General features: G+C 51.4%; 2 protein-coding genes across 2 annotated transcripts; both read left to right on the forward strand.

Moving 5' to 3' along the window:
* Positions 1 to 2572: 2572 nt before the first annotated feature.
* Positions 2573 to 15673, forward strand: PPP2CB (protein phosphatase 2 catalytic subunit beta). The gene is made up of 7 exons (XM_082759944.1): positions 2573 to 2758; positions 10045 to 10254; positions 10519 to 10692; positions 11700 to 11789; positions 13348 to 13509; positions 14358 to 14476; positions 15086 to 15673. The coding sequence occupies exons 1-7, from the start codon at positions 2660 to 2662 to the stop codon at positions 15156 to 15158; spliced, it is 927 nt and encodes a 308-aa protein (XP_082616070.1). The 5' UTR covers positions 2573 to 2659; the 3' UTR covers positions 15159 to 15673.
* Positions 15674 to 15763: 90 nt separating this feature from the next.
* On the forward strand, positions 15764 to 20285 carry GSR (glutathione-disulfide reductase). Its single transcript, XM_082759943.1, has 13 exons — positions 15764 to 15980; positions 16436 to 16462; positions 16960 to 17048; positions 17324 to 17393; positions 17503 to 17650; positions 17752 to 17806; positions 18091 to 18190; positions 18607 to 18693; positions 18807 to 18968; positions 19166 to 19277; positions 19351 to 19482; positions 19591 to 19724; positions 19886 to 20285. The coding sequence occupies exons 1-13, from the start codon at positions 15852 to 15854 to the stop codon at positions 20033 to 20035; spliced, it is 1395 nt and encodes a 464-aa protein (XP_082616069.1). The 5' UTR covers positions 15764 to 15851; the 3' UTR covers positions 20036 to 20285.
* The last annotated feature ends 213 nt before the right edge of the window (positions 20286 to 20498 follow it).

A 20498-nucleotide genomic window follows, 5' to 3' on the forward strand; every position in this document is an offset into this window, starting at 1 on the left:
AGTGACCCCAGTGGCTCTGGCCACCCCCTTTCTCGCAGGCACCCCCAGAGCAGCCTGGGGCCTGGTCTCTGATGCTGCCAGTGCCCAGGTGCCCCCACAAAGCAACTGCAGGCCCTTGGGAGCTGGCCAGAAAACCCTACTCCCCCCAGGGCTGCAGCTGCATCAACAGGGTGCTGACAGAGCATTTAATTCTTCCTTAAATGTTTGCATGGGAACTGATCCTGCACCTCAAAATGCTCCTTTGCCTCCCTTTAGCCTCAAGTGGGGGGAAGTAGGCTTTGCTTTGTCCCCAAGAGTGCCAAGCATCCTCCCATTGCCCCAAATAACATGCATTTGCTTTCTCAGCTGAATTTTGGCAGCCTGATGTTGCCACCTCTCCCACTGTTGCAATGAAGGTGCCTGGACTCGGTGCAGACAACACAGAAGAGGTGCTTGGGGTTGCGGCAGGGTGCTGGGGTTGCTGGTGGGGTACTGGTGCAACATGGGATGTGGGGGTGATGCCGTGAGGCCATGGCATGAGGGTACGGGGGGAATATGGGTGTGCTGAGGGGGGACGTGCAACAGCAGGACCCCATGGGGGAGCTGAGCAGCCCCCTCACGGGGGTGTATCTCTTCTGGCACATCAACGTTGCCCTCAATTCCGCATGAAGCCAGTGCACCTGGGTTGAAAACATCCTTGACTTTGAGGTGGGCATCACGCTGGGGGTGAACTGCACATGTAGGAGTGGTGCCAAGTTAAACTGCCCCAGTGTCATTTCCCAGGACCAGGTGGGAGCAGGTGTAAATACATATGGGTATGTAAATGTATGTCTTAATTTAGAGGGAGAAAAGGGGGTTGGCAAACAGTTACCAGTGGTTGTTTATACTCTAAAACAGGATAATGATGTACTTTACGTACCACACCTTGGTAGCAACCAGTGAATTTGTTATCTGACCATACTGCAAGCCGCAGAATACCCGCTGTTTCTCACAGGGAGATATTTGACACACTCTTTATATCTTCTGATTTTGTTTCCTTTTATTAAAAGATGAGGAAACCTTGAAAACTTGGCCAACTAAGGAGACATAAATAAAAATGACTCAGCATTCGCTTTAGTGCTGTGTCACCTGAGACCTGAAATGTGATTTATTTTTTTTATTTTCTATCATTTTGGAAAAGCCCCTTTCACCATTTTTAACATAGGCATCACTTTTATTCTGGAGTGCATGCAGTTCATGCTATCCCTACGTAGCTCTCAGATGGAAAGTGTCGTGGTGCAGCAGCCCAGGAGCCCACTTCCAGGCTAATGGTTTAACTTCATCATAGGACTGGCAAGTTCTCCTCTGCAGTGCCACAGATGCGGGCAATCCTGTTAAAAATAACCTTCTGAAAAGACATGACAAAGCAAAACACCCAAGTGTATGAAAATTGGAAAATCAGGAAACCTGAGTTCTGTAAGGATGCTGGGAAATAAATGCAGGATTAAGAGCACAAAGCTTAACGCTACAGCCTCAAATACTTACAAAATTACAGAGTTTTTCTCTTTGTCACTTTTGGGCATTGTCTCAGGGCAAAGAGGTCACCCAGCTGCCAGTGTGTCAGTGTGTACCTTCACAACACACTGAGGTTTACATTTCTGTGCAGTGACCCGTCGAGATGGAGAACAAGTCCCCAAGCAGTCTCTTGGCTGGGTTTTCCAAACTAAAAGCTCTTTGCTCTGAATGGGTGATGTGAACAGCTCCTGGAAGGTGTCTTTTGTGGATACGGAAATGGCAAAGGATCTTTAAGAGCAATTAAAAAATAATATTTTTTTTATATTGCTCCCTTTTGCTTTGCTAGATGTGTTTTGGGTTGGAAAGTTCACTAAAGGTACAAGATGTTTTGAACCCTTTGATTTCCAAATTCACCTCAGGGAAAGAAAAGTCTAGCAAGCCTGGTAGTTTTATCCCGTGGGAGCACAGGAAATTATATATCGGCATTGTTGGGCAGGATGAAAATGCAGAAACTCGTGCCTAAAAAATGCAGAAGATCCGGGAAGGAGTTTGGTATGCTGCAGTACATAGAAATGTTCACACTTTGGTAGCAATTTAGGGCTGGCTGTGAGATGGATAAATAAAGCCCCAGCCTACAGGCAGATGTTGGGAGAAGACTTTTAGGTACATCATAGCACATGCATGCTAGTTTTAAATGTCCTCGTATGGTATGACGCAACATACAGCTGCTGTAGCATACACAGAGCGGTTAAACCCTTACTGGGGCCAGCCTGCAGATGGGAGGCTTAACGCGCTACTCCACAACATTTCAGCGCGGTGAGGCAGATTAATAACGCACAGAGCCAGGATTACAGAAAGCTTTTATTACACCCCAAGTGCCACCAAGGCTTTGTGACAGCGTGAGGGCACCTGCCATGCTCCTCAGGCACCGCGCACAGGGACGAAGCCCTGACAACGGTGCTCGCTGCCCCTCAGGGGCCACAGCCCTGGGGCTCCCCCCGGGGCCTCTGGTCATGCGGGCGGCCGCCACGACGGGGCGGGCACCATGACAGGGCGGGCACCATGACGGGGCGGTGCTATTAGGGGGCGGCGGGCCGGAAGTGCGCAGCGCCGGGGGGGCCGCCATTACGGGGAGCCGAGCAGGCCGCGGCCCCGGCCCCGGCCCCCGGCGGGCAGCGGCGCCGCCATGGAGAGGAGCTTCACCAAGGAGCTGGACCAGTGGATCGACCAGCTCAACGAGTGCCGGCAGCTGAGCGAGAGCCAGGTCCGCAGCCTCTGCGAGGAGGTGAGCGGGGGGCAGGGCTGTCAGCGGGGGGTTGGGGAGGAAAAGAGGAGGAGGAGGAGGAGGGGGAGGGAGGGAGGGAGGGGGCAGCTGAGGCCGAAGGGGCCGAAAATGGGGGCGGGAGGGGCGCTGAGGAGGCGGCCATGAAGCCCCTGACGGCGGGAGGAGGGCTGCGGGCACCTGGCGGGGGACTGGGGGGGCAGCGGAGCCGTGCTGCCGGGCTGGCCGGGCTAACACGGTGCTGGGGGGGAGAGGGACGTGGTTCGGGTTGGGACGGGCTTTGGGCGGGTTGCTGGTGGGGTGCACGCTGTCAGGAGGTGATTTTGCCTGTCAGGAGGCAGGTCACGATGGGTTTAGCTTCAGAAGTTAAATGCCCGTGTGCGAGTGTGCTCCCTCAGGGCTGCAGTCCGTGGCAAAGTTAGGGTTTTCTTTGGGCTTAGGTAGTGTGGCAAGACTGAAGAGGTGAAGTGGGCTTCTTCGCAATATGGGAGCAAAGATTGTGCTTTCTGTTCGCTTCCTGTCGCAGCAACCAACAGAGACTGCTGCCACACACCCGGCGGTCCAGAGAACCTCTTTGCTGCCTTTCCCAGGCCAGCTAATAGCTGTCAGGCACAGGAGGTAGAGCAGTGAGTTCAGTGCTCCCTTTAGCATCACGTTGCTTATGGTGAGGTTGGTGTTGTCATGCTATTACTTGTGCATCTTGTTCAGCTTTCTCAGAAGCAAATCATTTTTTCTGATGCTCCTTCTTGGCAATGCGCTTTGCCCAGTGACTGAACACCTTGGTGCCAGCTTTCAGAAGACGCAGGTATTTCTTTTTCTCAGGTCTTTCTCAGCAGAAAGGTTCCATGCCGCCACCCGGTAACATGCCAGGGTACCCTTTGCAAAGGCGGGAGCTGTTTGAATGTCACAGGCAGAGAGATGCTGTGGCTTCCTGGCAAATGCTTTTGCCAGCAGTCCTGACTTCTAGCTGGCCCTCCCAGCCTCTGTTTCCTTTATCCTGTTCCCTTTTTTCTTTTTTACCCTTGCTGGGACTGTCCATTTGCTTTAGAGGCTTTTTCTCTGCTTGCAGAGCTGTGTCAGCTCTGAGGGACTGTGGTGAGGAGGGCTGGTGCTGCAGCAGGGAGCAACAGCAGTTGCATGAGGAGTAGATGTCTTGAAGAGCGAGCAAGAGCTCGTTGTGGCTGTGCTGTCTCTTGTGTCAAGCCCAGCTAATAAGCCTGAAAGAATTTATTAGTGTGTTCTGTGCCTTGCTCCCAGCTTTGCTGGTTCAGAACTGCACATTTCCCTTCTCAGGTAGTGTGGTTGATTAAGGAGCTGTGGCTGCTGTGTTTTCCAAAGCTGGAGGATACTGCTAGCAGACTGGCTGCATGTCAGTGGTCACACAAAAAGCAGGGAGCTTGGCATGGCACGTTGAGAGTTGCAGGTGAGGGGGTGTCAGCCATCCAAATAGCAGGTAGGAGCCTGAGCCTTTGGGCAGGGTGGGATTTCTTTGATACAGATGCAAGCTATCATAGCACCTGGCTTTTCGGGAAGGATGCTGATAGCTGTTCAAAATGGCTTGTATGTGAAGTAAATGCGGTGGTCGTACTTGGCTTGTTCTTAAGCTTTTGAGGACTGGTTGTATGGTTTAGGTGGTAGGGGAAGGGAGCTCTGGGTTTTGTGGTCTTGCTGTTGGTGTGAAGCAGCTCTGCCTGAGAGCTTATTTGGTGCCCCTGAGATAACGATCGGAGAAACCTTTACCAACTTTCTCGCTTTTAAGTACTCCCTTTCACACGACTGATTTCGAAGAGGTTAAATACAGTGGTACCTCTTGCCTTGGGTTTACATCTGTGAAAGACTTTGGTAATTTCAAAACAAAACTGAAAGGTTTATGTGAAAGTGGGGGCGGGCTGGGGATGTCCCAGACTTGCTTGTGTGGCTTGTTCCTGGTGTAATTGCTGGCCTAACGGACAGTAATTGAGGAAAAGATTGGAGACAGCCAGGCTCATGGAGGGTATGAAAATTAGGAAGTTCTTGAAATTTGCACCTGTAAATCCACCTGCCTGATTACGACATAATTTTGGCAACTGATCCATCATATATCCCGTATGCAGATAAGCAAGGTGTCATCTGAAGACAACATGAAAACACTTGTTTGCTGTTCTGCTGGTCTTTAAAGTGAAAGCTAACTAAAATCATTCTGAAACTTTAAATGATGATAGAAGGACAAACAATTATCACCACTGGAGCTTGTAGGCATGAGAAGTGTTCCAGCATGTTGGGGGAATATGGGAATCAGATGTCTTGCATCTCACGCTGCTTAACTTCATCGTGGTAGACTCCTTGCAGAAGAAGGTTGTTAAAAACCCTTTCCAGCTCCTATTAAATAGGCAGTGAAAAATCTGTTGAGCTCTGCCTTGGATGCTTCATCGGGTGCAATGGCAGGTTTGTGTCCGTGCTGCTAGCTTTGAGCTCCTGCCCTTGGGCCCTGGTGGGAGGGTAGCGCTTGCTGAGCTGCCTGTGAACTGGCACGGGTACTGCTGCCCCTCGGAACCTGCACTTTGGGCCCCTAGAGCCAGGCTGAAGGGCCAGGGAGGTGGATTTGCTCTATAGGAAGTACTTCCAAGTTTGGAAACAGTAAGCTTTAAATTCTTTGGATTTAGGGTTCAAGTCAGCAAAGAGGTGAGAGACACCCGACTTACAATGAAATAAAACAGTTTTTCAGTGAAGTAATAAGATGGGGCATAAAGGAAAGCAAGTAAAAGGCTGCTTCTTAAATTAACCACAGGCAAACAACCCTCTCCTTAGCTTCCTTTTTCTTGCATCCTTGGTCTTTGTATGTTCAAGAGGGGGCTGCGGACTCGTTGCAGTGAGCAGATTGGGAGCTTTGTGTTGTGAAGGGGTGGGAGGAGAAGGACTCTGATCACTAACGAAGACTTGTGCTTCTCATCCGGTTGTTGAACGGTGACTGTACGCCGGTTCTTCAGGCAGCAGGAGCCAGTTGGTGCTCCGGGGAGCACTGCTGATACTGGCACGTATCTGTGATGTTTCTGCCCTTCGAGATCATTTCACCCAAGAATAATCTCGCTAGAGCGAGCTCGTAGGCTCTTCTGCACTAATTGGTGGAATTAGTGCGAGAGATGAAGCCAAGTAGCATCCTGGCGGCTGTTCAAGCCATCTGAGCATGGCGTTGAGCCATGGCCAGCAGCATTTCATCTCTTCAGCAACGGAGTTCATCCTAGGGTACGCTGGCCCAGATGGCTCCAGGAGTGTGCCTCCCGTTGGTGCTCGCTGTCACTCTTGGGGTGTCCTCTGCTGCCTTGCTGCTGGAGGGCAGCTCCCCCACTTGGGGAGAATCTGACTGCTTCTCGTGCAGGTCAGCCTCCTGGGGCAAACCCTGCGAGACTCTCCATGCTCAGCACGCCTGTTGACACGGTAGTTTGATCGATCACAGCTGACGAATTTTCGACGTGGAACTCCATAGCTGGTTTCTCTCTTTCTTGAAGTAAGAGCCTCTTAAAAATCAAGCTGAGGTGGTGATGCAGGCGATGAATCTTCCAGAAGGAGCCGAGTCTCTGTGCTCGCGAAGGATTTCACGTGCTGATCGGGTGCCTGGGGTGTCTGTTGTTCTCTAGGGAAAGCCTGAAGCTGAAAATCTGCCTCCTGCTTGGACGTTAATCCCCTCACCGATGGAGTCGGCCTGCACAGCCTCGTAGACAGATCTGAGCAGCCAAGTGCTTGATGTGGATTTGATTGTTAAGTCTCTCACCGAGGGATTAGCCTCCTGGTGATCCTGCTGGTAGTCTCAGAGCCCGCGTAGCATCGCTGCTTTCGGAGCAGTGCATTAAGGGGTTGTGCCCAAGCCCTGAAACCGCTCGGTTTCCTCTTGTGGGGATGGATGATGATGCAGTAACATACAGGGGCTCCCTCCGTGCAGGTTGAGGGTGGGACAGCGTGCAGGCTCGTGTTCCTGCCCCCAGAGTCTGAAGCTGGGCAGGAGTGGGGCTAAGGTGATTGACAGGCGCACTCCTCACAAAAATAATGGACTCTTCAGAGTAATTCTGAGCGTGGACCTTGTAAATGTTGTGCTTAATGGAGGCGTACTTGATAAGAATAGCTAAAAGCTCCTCCTTTTCATTGTGACCTGGGGGGTGTTTTCCGTCCAAAACAAAGGCAACGCACTTAGGAAGTCGATGTGTTAATCGCCGTTGTCTAAAACAAACGTAGCTAAAATATGACTTTAATAATTACTGAACAGCCATCGGAAGTCAGTAAACAACAGTCGAGCAGGGCAGCTCTCCTCGCATCAGCTTCTTCCTTTCCTTGCTTTGTAATGTGCTCTTATTATTTTAAGCCTTTTTGCTGTAGTCTTAGCCCTGCATGGTGAAATGCGCGAGCAGAGCGCGCTGATTAATTGCAGCTTTTCTGGGATGTTTTTAACGATGCTTAAGATTTTAAAGGTCTTGTTCTGCCTTAGACAGTCACGTGAGGACGATCTCATGTGGTCAGCTCAGTTCCCAAGCCTGATTTGAACCATCTCTGCAGCATTAAAATGACAAACTTCATTTTTCATGTGTGTGTACATCCACAGAGTAAGCTAAAACGGGCTAACCAGTAACAGCTGGTAGGCAGCTTAAGGAGCTGCTGCTCTTCAGCTAACAGCTCCTCCTCTGCCCTGAAGGGAAACTTCTAGATGCTCCTAGTAACCAACGTTTCAGGAGTTGTGCTAGCCCACCTTCCTAAAACGCATTTAATGGGAGCCTGTTTGACGCAGTACTGTGCGAGGGGAGCTCTTCTCTGCTCCCTGCGTGCTGCTTTACCTCTGTGTGGTTGGGATGTGTGTGGGTTGAGACACTGGTGAGTGTGCTTTGTGTCTGTGTTGTGACCCGCATCTCGTTCCCAGAAGCCTCAAGGAAGGCTGCTTGCTCTTACGCAGCCAGGAAAGGAGCAGCACGCGTGATATGAAAAGGCAGAAAACCCCTAACACCTTTTGTGGTGAAGTTCACTCCAGTTTGCGGTGAAACCCCATCTCCTGCTTCATGCAACATATGTCAGAATGCGCTGAGCAAATGTTTTGTCACTGTTTTGCATCCTTCTCTCACAGAGGGTAGAAGCTCTCGGGAGGCATTGAAGGTGCTTTTAAAGACGTGAACAGGGAGAATTCCAGTAGGGCTGCAACACATTAAGCAGTTTCCAGTCCCGGTAGAGCTGCAAGGTAAACTCCAGGGTCAGGGTCACATCCTTCAGGTTACTTTCCATGCAGGTGGCATGCTGGGTGCTGCTAGAGCCCTTGACTGCCTGGGATGTAGTGACTCTTTGTGAATATACACTTTTCTTAGAGGAGGCTAGGCAGCTGGCCGTGAAGAGCAACAGTGTGAGGACAGGTGTGCTTGGGGAGCTCGTGGGGGATGTCCTCAGTAATCAGCTCCTTCCTGGTAGCGGCTGGTGGGACCCACATCAGCCTGAGTGCAGGGACCTGAGGAACGGTCTGATCATCGCCTGCAGGTGACTGTTCTGCACGCTCATCCCTCTGCTCCAGATCTGAGGGAGCCTGCCTGCGGGTGCTCCTTGTGCCTCCCTTGTGCCTGGAGCTCTGATCTACATCAGCTGATGAGCCTGGAGGCAGCAAAACAAATGTGGTATTTGGTAACCGTAATAAGGTAATGCAGATCTGCTAATTACAGCCGTGTAATTTAGCCTCGGAACTGCTGGATGCAGGGAAAGAGATGACTAAATCCAGGGATGCCTTCCCTCCATCTGTGGTCATTTTGTTGCCAGCTGGTCGTGGCTGGGGAAGCTGATGGTAGCTCCGTAGGTTTCAATTGCCTCTGAGTTTGCTCTTCCACTTGTGTGTGACCTGCTGTCAGAAAAATTTGTTAAACTGTTGTGCTTGGAAGAGGATGGCAAGCCTGGCAGGCAGAAAGCCCCCGGGGCTAGAGAAGTGCCTCTCGCTTATGCCGTGAGGTTCTGTGCCAGGGTAGCAAAGGTAACTTCAGGAACACTCGCTTTCCTCGGTGGCTTCAGCAAGAAGACATCAGCCCCTCTCAACGGAGATGGAGTTTTTGGGGGCGCTGGGGCACTGCTGCTCGCAGTGTTGTTTCCATGGCGCAGACCTGCCTCTGCGAAATCCTGGCCCTGGGACAGCACGCTGGGTTTCTGGGTGTGCAGCGACGGGGGGAAGCATGAGGGATGCCAGAGGAGGAGGGCAGTGAGGAGCAGCTGGCAGTGCTGGCAGAGGAGCTGCGGGAGCCTGCTGCTGTGCTGCCAGCAAAGGCGGCGACGTGCGGGGTTCCAGGCGGCTGCGTGGGACGGAGAGCGATCGGCTGAGCAGCCGGGGTGGTAGCCAGCCTGAGGGGTGGCAGGAGGGAGCCCAAGCATGAGCACGTCGTGGTAAGTCAGCTGGCATCTTGAGGACGCCTAGGGGGTCATGATTTTATAACAAGTGCAGGGATAAGATAGCATCTAGCTTTATGTGTGCTTTTGCAAATCAAGTTGCTCAAAAAAAAATACATAATAGCTGACTGGGTAGTGATCTGCACGGTCTCCTCTGGTATTTCTGCCCAGACAGCAAGATTATTGACTGACCCCTCTTCACGCAGCTCTCACACTGAACCCGTGCTGACAGGACGGGAGCTGGCCAGTGATTCAGCTGTGGTTCTCGAGGTAAAAACTTCTAGGCATTGTGAGGCTGAGCAGCGCTTGACGTTGGCAGTCAGACGAGAGTGCCAAGTGCTGCTGTAGCTCACGTGGTTGAAATGAGCTGACCTGAGCTCTCTTGATGGTGTAGATGGAGAAATCTCTCACAGGACCGGTATGTTTCTAAAAAAAGAGTTGTGTTCAGGGTGCTGTCTGCCTGTGATGCTGATGGAAGTTACTGGAATAACGCTTCATCTTGCTGTGTTCAGAAGACAATTAGTCTTCAGAAACGATTGGAGAGGATTTGTGCATGAACCCTGTCAGTGATGGAAGTCATATGCAGCATGTGCCTTGAAGTTCACACTCCTTAATTTCAGGCTGAGAAAGAAGAAAATGTATTTCTTTGACTTTGTACCTCAGTGTGCCAATAAACAATAAAATCTACATGACCTGGCCTCGAAGGAGCAAAATTGCTCATCTTGCGCAGTGATTTGTAACGTGCCCTTTGTCTTTGCTTACTCAACAAGCTGCTTTTCCGGTGGTCATCTGGAAGGGAGCCACCAGAGGGAAATTGAATTTCCCATGCAAATGCAGTGGAATAACTTCTGCACCTGCCTGTGAAAGAATTTCCTTTGCTTTTGCTCTGTATATTTTATTTTTTTTTTCCTTGCTAGGCAAAAGAAATTCTTACAAAAGAATCAAATGTGCAAGAGGTATGCTGCCCGGTCACCGTCTGTGGGGATGTCCATGGCCAATTCCACGATCTTATGGAACTCTTTCGAATCGGTGGGAAGTCGCCAGACACAAATTACCTGTTCATGGGAGACTACGTGGACAGAGGCTACTACTCAGTGGAAACAGTGACTCTCCTAGTAACATTAAAGGTATGGCTGGATAGCGTTTTTTACGGTAACCTTGGACAAACTTGTGGTTTTGGGGAGATGTGGAAGAATTGCTCCCCTCATTGACATTGCAGTTGGCTAGAATTTGATGGATACAAGTTGAATGTGTTAATGGAAAACGCTTTATGTAACAGAGCTCAGTGCTTACCTGCTGCTCAAAACCTCTTCTTAGTATTTCTTTCCATACTCATCGTCCAATTCTTGTGTTAAAAGTTGGTTGTGTTATTTTTTTGTTGTTCTCAATAGGTGCGTTACCCAAAACGCATTACGATACTGAGGGGAAACCACGAAAGCAGACAAATTACACAGGTGTATGGCTTTTACGATGAATGTCTGCGAAAGTACGGCAATGCCAATGTCTGGAAGTATTTCACAGATCTGTTTGATTATCTCCCACTTACAGCTCTAGTAGATGGCCAGGTAAGCTTTTGTGCCTTGAATAAGGAAAACTGCCCATTTTGTAGTGTGAGGAACAAGATTGTGTTTTTGCAGAAGAGAACAAATTTTCTGTATTCCAAGGCAGTTGTGTAGTCATAGTAAAGAGAAATGCTAAGTAGGTAAGTGGACAGTAGAAGGCCTCACTGTTTCAAAATAAGGTAGAAGCTCGAGTAAAACAGGATGAGCGGTGTGAGAACAGTAAAACAAAGATCACAAGTTCTCAAAATATCAGAAAGGAGAAATTAAAGGGTTGCAAAAAGAAAAATTGTACATGCATGGTATAGAGGAGCATCAAGTAGCTTGTGAACCTGTAGTACTCCACCAATGAAGAAATGGGAGGTGATCAGGTGTTGGGTAATAGGGAATAAAAAGTTATGATTTGTTTACTAAAATGTGCTCCTGACTGACAGGGCGCCTGCCATTGCAATCGTGAATAAAATAGCTTCACAGAAGGTCCTGTCTGAAGAAAATTATTTGAGATTTCTCTCACATTAGTGCAACACAGGCTGTGTGGTCTGACCTGTACACAAACAGTCTCAAACAAGCTCTCTTAACATGTGTCCGGAATTATTTTAAAGCCAGTGGATTTACTGTGGATTTGGGGAAGAATTTGGTATGGTAGTAACACAGGTTGATGGAGCAGCAACGCCTTGGTACCTGCTGCTGAAGGAATGCAGGTAGGGTTTATCTGAAAGGACTCCCTGAGAGCTGGGAGTCATCTTGTGATGTGCTGTGTGAGTCGAGGTATTGCTATGAGTCAAGCTAGTCTTGAAACTGAAGGCATGTTATCTCTGCAGCTCTGATATTTGTATGCAATGTGCACCCTTTTGGTTTTGTTTCCGTCTGTGGGAATTAAATCTGGTTTCCCTGCTGCGAGGGTGAGGCCACTGTAATTGCAAAAGAATGATAAAGTTAAAACCAGCTATTTCTGAGATGAGGCTTCACAGCATGGATGCACTGAACGGATTATTTCTTTTTTCCTGCCGTAGATATTCTGTCTCCACGGTGGCCTTTCTCCATCCATAGATACACTGGATCATATCAGGGCTCTGGACCGCCTGCAGGAAGTGCCACATGAGGTAACAGGAAAGGAGATCCATTGTAATTTTAGATATGTTTGCTGGAAATGCAAATACGTAGTCATGTGGAAATCCATTTGCACAGTGAGATGCTGTTACACAGCAGATTATTGCCTCCATAAGAGCTAGAGCAGATGAACATTCATTTGGGCAAAACACACCCAAGTCAATATGCTTTGATTGTAGCAGTCTGTAAAAGGAGAGCTGTGGGGTTTTCACAGCTGTTTTTTTGCAGAAACACAGATTTTCTCGACTGTCATGCTGACTCAGAGTTGTATTGGCAAGGGAAAGTGCCTGCTGCCTTCAGCCTCGTTGCAGACTTCCTTGGGAACCAACCACTGCCATGTGAAACTGTGTCATGTCACCACCCCTCCTTCCCAGCCAGCTCTTCCTGTGTTGTTTCACCTTGGTTGTTGTTACCCTGTTTCTCTGGGGACCTGACAAAGCTGGAGGGGGCCTGTGGGATATGCTGATGTACAGGAGTCCTGCATGGAGCAGCCAGGGGGTGCCAGCTGGACCAAAGGAACCACCTTCTGAGCTCCTAGGCTTGCAAATAACTGTGTTGTCTGGGTGGTTGGAGCTTGCAAATGGTCTTATTTACTCTCTGATTTAAAAAAAAACATCATCAATCATCCTGAGATGTGGGTACAGGAGCAAGAACAATGCAGCAAGGTCTGCCTAAGCCTTCAAAAAACCTGAAATAAGCTGTTTAAATTACTCACAGAATTAGGAGGCTGCCTGCTGGGGCTTCTGACTGTAGAGAGCTAAAATTATTGTTTTCTTGTTCCGGGGCTTCCATAGTCTTATGCTGCATATGTGTGCTGAAATCTGACTTTCCTGAGCACCTCCATGTGTGATCCCTACCACAGAGCTGGGATCAGTGGGTGGGGGACAGCAGCGGGCTTGGGTAAGGACTGGGGAGTTCTTTCTGCCCCACAGCTTCTAAATAGCTCAGCAAGAAAAGCCCCTGAGCTTCATTTGTGCCTGTTAGATGTATTCCGAGGTGCTTCTGAATTTGTAAAGTCCAACAATCAACAGTTCAGGAGAGGAAATGAAATGCTTAGTACCCTGCCAGAAAGGCTGCTGAAGATTTACCATCAATCTCTTGAACAGTTCACAACCTCACATGGGTCACTTCCATTCCTTTAATTTATTGCAAAGTGGCTGGCATTAACGAACCCTTTGTGCGTCCTTGGACACACGTACCTTCTCATGTGGCCTTTATTACACCACGAGTCAGGAGCGAGTATCAGATGCTCTCCGTGCCTTTGCAGGTCTGAGATGGTAAACGGTGTGCATGGAGGAGGAGGTGGAACGGTTTTCTGGTAGCATGGGTTCCTTTCTCAGCTGTGGGCATGTTCCTGTCTTGTGAGTGAGAGGATGTTGTCTGATTCAGTGAGTGTGATGATGTGAGGTATATCAGATAAGTGTGTGGCTTGTGCAGAGAAGAACACGCAGGCAGTCTTTTTACTGTAAATAAACTATGTTTTACAAGTGTGTTTTTATAACCATCTTGCTAGCGAAAGGAAAGCTAACGAAGAAGCTTATCTCTTTCAAGGGTCCAATGTGTGATCTGTTATGGTCGGATCCAGATGATCGTGGTGGCTGGGGTATATCTCCACGTGGTGCTGGCTACACATTTGGGCAAGACATTTCCGAAACATTTAACCATGCCAATGGTCTTACACTGGTTTCCCGTGCTCATCAACTTGTCATGGAGGTAGGGCAAGCACTTTCTGGTAGACGAAGCTAAAAAATGAAGGTAGATGAAAATTCTTATCCATGTTGCGAGATCTGCTGATGGGTTTGCATAAGCTGACATCTGAAGGCTAAGCAGGTAAACACCTAAGAGGGATTTTAATCATGTGAAGGCAACAAGCAATGTAAACCGATGAACTTTGACCTGCTGTGTAAATAGGGGGGTGTTCTCCCTCCCCTTCTGCGAACACATTGCCGAAGAGACCCCGCCATACCCCATTTGTGGAAGCAATAATCTCCTTACACACTGACTGCTCTACTTAGACTGCTGGTATGTTAAACACACTGTCCTGTAACACACAGCACTCAGATATGGCAGGGATTAAGCCCTAATTTTGGCTGTTGATAGGCTATTCTGGTATGTCTTGGTGGAAAAATGCCAGGTGGGTCAGTGGAGCAGGCTTATTTTTAAATCCAGTTCAAGCAGATCCTGGAGGTAGCCGTGTCCCTCGCAGGTGAACCGGCAAATTCTCGTTCGTTGTGAACAAAGCCTGAGGGCTTATCTAAAAATCTCTAGCTTTCCTTCTTGTATGAGCTGTAACTGGAATGCAAAATGAATAAATCCACAAGTGGCACGCAGCTATCTTCTCTCTGAATGGCTGAAACTGTTAAATCCAGGTAAACGCAGCTTGTTCATGCTGAGGAGTGCTTTTTGGAAATGGAATTTTAAGGTGAAAGTCAAGTCTGTTGAAAACACATGGAAGGAACAGTGTTTCACAAATGCCTCAAAACGTTTCAGGTGATAAGAGGAAATTCAGATAGACTGAGGGTGGAGGTTTAACAGAGACCTCTCTTCTCTTTCTCTGGCAGGGTTATAACTGGTGCCACGACCGAAACGTGGTTACCATTTTCAGTGCACCCAATTACTGTTACCGTTGTGGGAACCAGGCTGCTATCATGGAACTAGATGACACTTTAAAATATTCCTTGTGAGTAAACTGTCTTGAGCTGTTCTCTCTTCCTGCCTAACCAGTGTGGACTGTGAGCAAAGTCTGGTCCTTTCCAAAGGGGTTCTTTCATGAAAAGCAAGCTTAAACCACCCTGGTTTTAACAGGATATGCGCTACCTGCAAGAAGGTATTGGGGGGGGGGGGGGGGGGGGGAAGTAGTAAGTTGGGCTCTTAAAAGCTTTTCTCAGGTGCTTCTTTTTCTCTCTTTTCTGGCTCTGAAACTTTGGACCTATGGCTTTTTCTTTTTTTTTTTGTTAGCACTAACCTTTATAAAGGTTGGTGAGATTCTGAATTTGGCTGGCCTCCCATGAAAGCAGCAGCAGGCTGCTGAAGCACTGCTGGCCTGGTGATGTTCACTCTGCAAGCACCATTTCTACTGGTGGCTGAGCTTGCCTCCTGCTGGTCATTTGTTTTAGGACCTCATGTGTCCTTCAGCTTTAGATTTGGGGTGGCGGAAGGTCTGGGACGTCTCATGCAGAAGCCACTGGGAAAATAAAATGATAGCAGCAGGAGGGCGAGTCTTGTGTTTGTGGTATTGAAAACTGCCTTGTGCGGAGGCAGGGAAGTGACCCCTTTTTGTTTTCCACAGCCTTCAGTTTGACCCAGCACCTCGTCGTGGAGAGCCTCATGTTACCCGTCGTACCCCAGACTACTTCCTGTAAACCTCTCCTAACCTTTGTAGAAGGAAATACACCTGGCATTTTAAAAAAGCAACAATATTTACGTGTTTCTGTACGAAATCGGGGTTCGTCTCAATTTACAATCCCTATCATGGACCAAAATGTGCCATACTGAGGATGAAGAGCATTTAGCACAACTTGAGACTGAATTCCTTACAACACTATATATCCTGTACCAATCAGTCCAACAGTCAGTTTGCCTGCTGTATTTGTAGTCTTTTTTTTTTTTTCTGGACTGTTCAGAGAAGAGAAGGTAACTCTAACACTTCCATCTCCTTTTATGCTTATTTGTAAATTTTTAGTTCTAGTGTTTAACTGGCATGAATTAGCGTTTTGGAGTTTTATTTTTAAGGGAAATGCACACTAACTTCTTACCCCCTCCCCCCCACTCTTTATTTTATTGAAAGACGATGGGCCGAACTGGAGAAAGGAAGCAATTCCTGCTTTTGGGAGTACGTTGTCATAACCCGGAATAAAGCGTTCCCTTTTTAGCTCGATTCCCGCTCTGTGTCGCTCCCGTTTCTCTGCCCCCGCTCCGCCTTGCTCGTCACGGAAGCCCTTTGCCACCCGCTCGCTGTACCCGAGCAATAAACTCAGCCCGACCCGTGGTGCTGCGCTCCTGGGGGGCGGGCCAGGGGCGGCGCTGGGCTGAGCTGAGCAGAGCTGAGCCAAGCCATGGCGGCGGCCGCCTACGAGCTGCTGGTGCTGGGAGGTGGCTCGGGAGGGCTGGCCGGGGCTCGCCGAGCCGCAGAGCTGGGTGCCCGCGTCGCCCTGGTGGAGCCGCGCCGCCTGGGGGGCACCTGCGTGAGTCGGGGACTGGGGGACCCCTGTGGGGCTGGGGGGAGCTGTCCCACTCACGCCATCCCTTGCACGGGCTAACTTGGGTGGCGGGGAGGATGAGGTGCCCCTGTCAGGGTGACGCCAGCCTCAGGCTTCCCCCTCCCCGAATGTGGGGAAGCGGCAGCGAGCGGTGAGCTCCCGGTGGATCCGCTCGGAGCCGCTACCTTACAGGCGAGCAGCGCGCACCTTCCGTATTCTCCCTCAAGGAAGTGAAGGGCTACGAATAAACCACGAGGCCTCAAGGCTCCGCTCGTGGCTGCGGACAGGAATGCGCTGCCCTGCCTGCTGCCCTGCCTGCCTCTGCCTGGCAGGGCACGGAGCCGTGCCGTGTTCGCTACTGGCCCCGGGCAGGTGCTCTCCGGAGCATCACCTCACAGAAATTAGGTGCTGCACTAAGACTCGCTCTTCTTCCCTCGCAGGTCAACGTTGGATGTGTGCCAAAAAAGGTGAGCGGGTGCTTTTGTGGTTGTTTGTAACGTGTTACCTGCCCTGGGTTTGTTGCGGGTCCGGGCACAGCCCCCGGTGCCTGGGGTTTCTCCCTGAGGGAAATGCCAGGAATTGCTGGGGCACAGCTGGCGGGGAGGAGGGCGCGGGGAGGAAGCAGGGCTTGGAAAGTGTTGAGCAACTGGGGCACCCAGACCCGTGTCCTGTGGGCTGGCCCGGGCAGAGGCAAGGCATCAGGAAGCAGGGCACATGTGCAGCTGGGATAAAATCCCGGTGGCATGAAGCCAGCACAGCCAGGGTTTGTCACCCCACATGCAAAGGGCTGCTCGGGAGGCAGTGGGAGCCGCGTTGCCTTCATGCAGAGGTCGGGCGCTTGCTGTGACAGGCCTCGGGGGCCCCACGGTGTTCGTGGTTTTCCTGAAACCTCGCCAGCCTGCCTGGTGCAACGGGCACGTCCCGGGGCAGGGGCGCTGAGCGGGGCCTGGCTCTGTGCGAGCAGGTGATGTGGAACGCCGCCGTGCATGCAGAGTTCATCCATGACCACCCCGACTACGGCTTCGAGACATCTGGCATCAGGTTTAACTGGAGGTGAGGTGGCGGTGGCTTCACCCACGGTTACCTGGAGGGGGACAAGGGGCTGGGGCTCGGGGAACGGCTCCCCAAAAGATGGGAGGGGGCTGCCGGCCCCAGCAGGGAAGGCGGGGAGCAGCACGGGTGTCAGCGGGAAGGTGCCTGCCTGCTGTGTAACTCGAGGCTGGTTTATTTTGTGGCTCGTTTGCCACGTACTGAGGGGATAGAGCGTTTCAGCTGAGCTCAGTGGCTTTGTTAGCTGGCAGCCATGATGAACTTCCACTTTGTTCCAGAACCATTAAAGAGAAGCGTGATGCTTACGTGAGACGCCTGAACGAGATCTATGAAAATAACTTAAACAAGGTGGGGGCACCTGTATTCCCTGCTGGCCTGGACGCAGTCCCTTCTGTGTGTCTTCTGTATATATCTGCTGCTCGTGCACCAACGGGGCTCCCTGCTGTTCCCCCCACAGGCTCACATTGACATCATCCACGGCTACGGCAAGTTCACCGCCGATCCGGAGCCCACCATCGAGGTCAATGGTAAAAAATACACAGCTCCTCACATCCTCATCGCCACAGGCGGGTTCCCCTCAGTGCCCCCAGACAGCGAGGTTCCCGGTGAGTCCCAGCACGGCCCGGGTGGTGCTGTGAAAGCAAATGATGCAGCTGCGGGGCTGTGGAGAGCCCCTCTGTGGTAAAACTACTGCTCTGCTTTGCAGGAGCCAGCTTGGGCATAACCAGCGATGGGTTCTTCGAGCTGGAGGAGCTGCCCAGGTAAGGTGGGGCGTCCCCCGGCCTGCCCGGGGATGGAGCAGGGAGGTGGAACAGGTGCTCGGTGGCTTATTCAGAGCTCCTGCTGGTGGTCACCCAGGGCTTCTTGGCTGTGCTCAGATGTTGCGCAGGCTGCTGTTTCGCAAGGCTTCCGCTGCTGTGGCACCCAAAACGAGCTGCTCAGGACCTCTATCCTTAGTCTGGGCACAGGAGAAGCTGCCAGCCTTTGGATGCACGTGCTTGTTGGGCTCCAAATACACACCTATGGCATCGTTGCTTCTCCGCAGGCGCAGCGTGATTGTTGGCGCGGGGTACATCGCGGTGGAAATCGCGGGGATCCTTTCCACGCTGGGATCCAAGTCCTCCTTGCTGATCCGTCGGGATAAGGTACTACTGCTGGCCAGCCCCACGGTGCCTCCCGTTGTTGCTACATCCTGGCCAGCTGCAGATCTGCGGTGGGGCAGCCAGGAAGGCTCGGGGCAGAAGGCAGAGCGGAGGCGTGCTGCCGAGCCCATCCCGGCAGCCACAGTGCGTGCAGAGAGTTTCTGCAGCAGTGCATGCCAGGGCACCTGCTTCCCTGAGCCTCGTGCTGAGTCATGGCCTGAAGAAAGAAAGATAATTATGATATTAAAAAAAAAAAAAAGTAAACAAAGGAGAGCTTTGTTATCAAGCGGAAGCATCACTTATCTGTGGCTGAGTGGGGCAAGAGTGCTGGCAGAAGGGGGATGTGGGTGGAGGGGGCTGTGGGGCAGTGCCCCAGCATGCGGTCCATCATCTCAGAGGGCTGCGTGGTCCCTGCCCAGGTCCTGAGGACGTTTGACTCGCTGGTCAGCACAAACTGCACGCAGGAGCTGGAGAACACCGGGGTCGATGTCTGGAAGCACTCACGGGTATGGATGCTTGCTGGGGACATGCGGGCCAGCAGGGCAGCACCCCAAGTGAGGGTGTCTCCTCACCGAACCTGTCAGCACCTTCTCACCATGGCCCCACGTTGCTTCCACAGGTCCAGGCTGTCACCAAGTCCCCCAGTGGCTTGCTGGACGTGACGGTGATATCCTCAGCGCCTGGCCACAAGCCAACGATGGAGGTGATCCGGGATGTGGACTGCCTACTATGGGCCGTCGGGCGGGAGCCAAACTCAAAGGACCTGTGCCTGGACCGTGTGGTGAGATGGGAACGTGTGTCCTTCCCCTTGGGCATCACCATCCTTGGGCTGCGTGGGCAGAGCTTCTCGGAGCCATGTGGAACCGTGAAAAGCATTGCACGTCTCTGCTGGACTTGGTTCCTCCATCAGGAGACCTTCAGGTTGCTGTGAGGACCACAGGGTCCCAAGTGCCAACACAGATGGTGTTCTTCTGGCAGGGCGTGGAGGTGGATGCTCAGGGCCATGTGGTGGTGGACAAGTTCCAGAACACCTCCAGGAAGGGAGTCTATGCTGTTGGAGATGTCTGCGGCAGAGCCCTCCTCACCCCAGGTGCGTGCTGGTGCCCCCCATCCCCTTGTTCTCCAGCCAGGCCAGGTCTCAGGCTCCCTGTTCCTCTCCACAGTGGCCATCGCGGCTGGGAGGAAGCTGGCGCACCGGCTCTTTGGGGGCCAGCAGGATGCCCATCTGGACTACAGCAACATCCCCACTGTTGTCTTCAGCCACCCACCCATCGGGACTGTGGGCCTCACCGAAGGTAAGGGTGGGATGAGCTGCTGGGAGGCCTGCAGGCATTAAGTCACTTCCAGTGCTTGTGTGGAGAAACAGGCTGGGGAAACCGACGCACGGTGCCTTTTGTTGGCAGATGAAGCCATCTCTGCACATGGGAAGGACAATGTGAAGATCTACACCACGTCCTTCACCCCCTTGTACCATGCAGTCACCCAGAGGAAGGTGAAGTGTGTGATGAAGCTGGTGTGTGCCGGCAAGGAGGAGAAGGTGTGTGGAGGGGGACTTGGGTGTCCTTGCCCAGGGGGATGTGGGGGCCCCTGGTGAGGACCTCACTGCTGGGAACACCACTGGCTGTCCACAGGGTGGGTCACCAGTGGTGGTGGCATGTGTCCTTGCCATGAGCCTGACCTCTTGCTTCTTACTGCAAGGTGGTGGGGCTGCACATGCAAGGCCTGGGCTGCGATGAAATGCTGCAGGGCTTCGCCGTGGCTATCAAAATGGGAGCCACCAAGGCTGACTTTGACAACACGGTTGCCATTCATCCTACTTCAGCAGAGGAGCTGGTGACGATGCGCTGAAACATGGGACTGACTGGTGGCAGCTGAGGCAAAGGAGCCAGCTGCCACCTCTTGGCACTACCTCTTCTGTGCAAGCCAATCACATGAGCAAATGCCATCTCCTTCTCTCAGAAATTCTCCTGGGTAGTAGGGATTTTTTTTAATGTCTTAAACATTGCCTAAATCTCAGCCAGGTGCTCAGAGAGCAATGCATCAGTAGAATCAGCGTGGTATGATTTAAAGTGGAAAATAAATGCGGTGATGCTGGAAAGCTTCTGCCTTGTGCATAGTAGTTATGGTCCCATGCCCTGCTGAGCTGCACCAGGCAGGAGTAGGCTCTGGGGCATTGTCCCAACCCCAGGGGATAAGGGCAGGGAGCCAGAACCATGTCCATGGGGCACAGAAAGGGGATGATGACCCAAGCCCATAATAGGGAAACATCACACGTGTTGTTGAAAAGGGTGAAATGGAAGACCCTGGAAAC

Source organism: Aythya marila (assembly GCF_965140915.1).
Source record: "Aythya marila genome assembly, chromosome: 4".
NCBI classification, from domain to species: Eukaryota; Metazoa; Chordata; class Aves; order Anseriformes; family Anatidae; genus Aythya; species Aythya marila.

Excerpts from the sequence above, each read along its gene's own strand:
- PPP2CB (XM_082759944.1), top strand. The coding sequence starts at position 2,660 with ATGGAGAGGAGCTTCACCAAGGAGCTGGACCAGTGGATCGACCAGCTC. Across the intron at positions 10,693-11,699 it reads CAGCTCTAGTAGATGGCCAG|ATATTCTGTCTCCACGGTGG; the intron begins GTAAGCTTTTGT and ends TTCCTGCCGTAG. Across the intron at positions 13,510-14,357 it reads CTCATCAACTTGTCATGGAG|GGTTATAACTGGTGCCACGA; the intron begins GTAGGGCAAGCA and ends TTTCTCTGGCAG.
- GSR (XM_082759943.1), top strand. The coding sequence starts at position 15,852 with ATGGCGGCGGCCGCCTACGAGCTGCTGGTGCTGGGAGGTGGCTCGGGA. Across the intron at positions 17,651-17,751 it reads CCCAGACAGCGAGGTTCCCG|GAGCCAGCTTGGGCATAACC; the intron begins GTGAGTCCCAGC and ends TCTGCTTTGCAG. Across the intron at positions 18,191-18,606 it reads TGCTGATCCGTCGGGATAAG|GTCCTGAGGACGTTTGACTC; the intron begins GTACTACTGCTG and ends GTCCCTGCCCAG.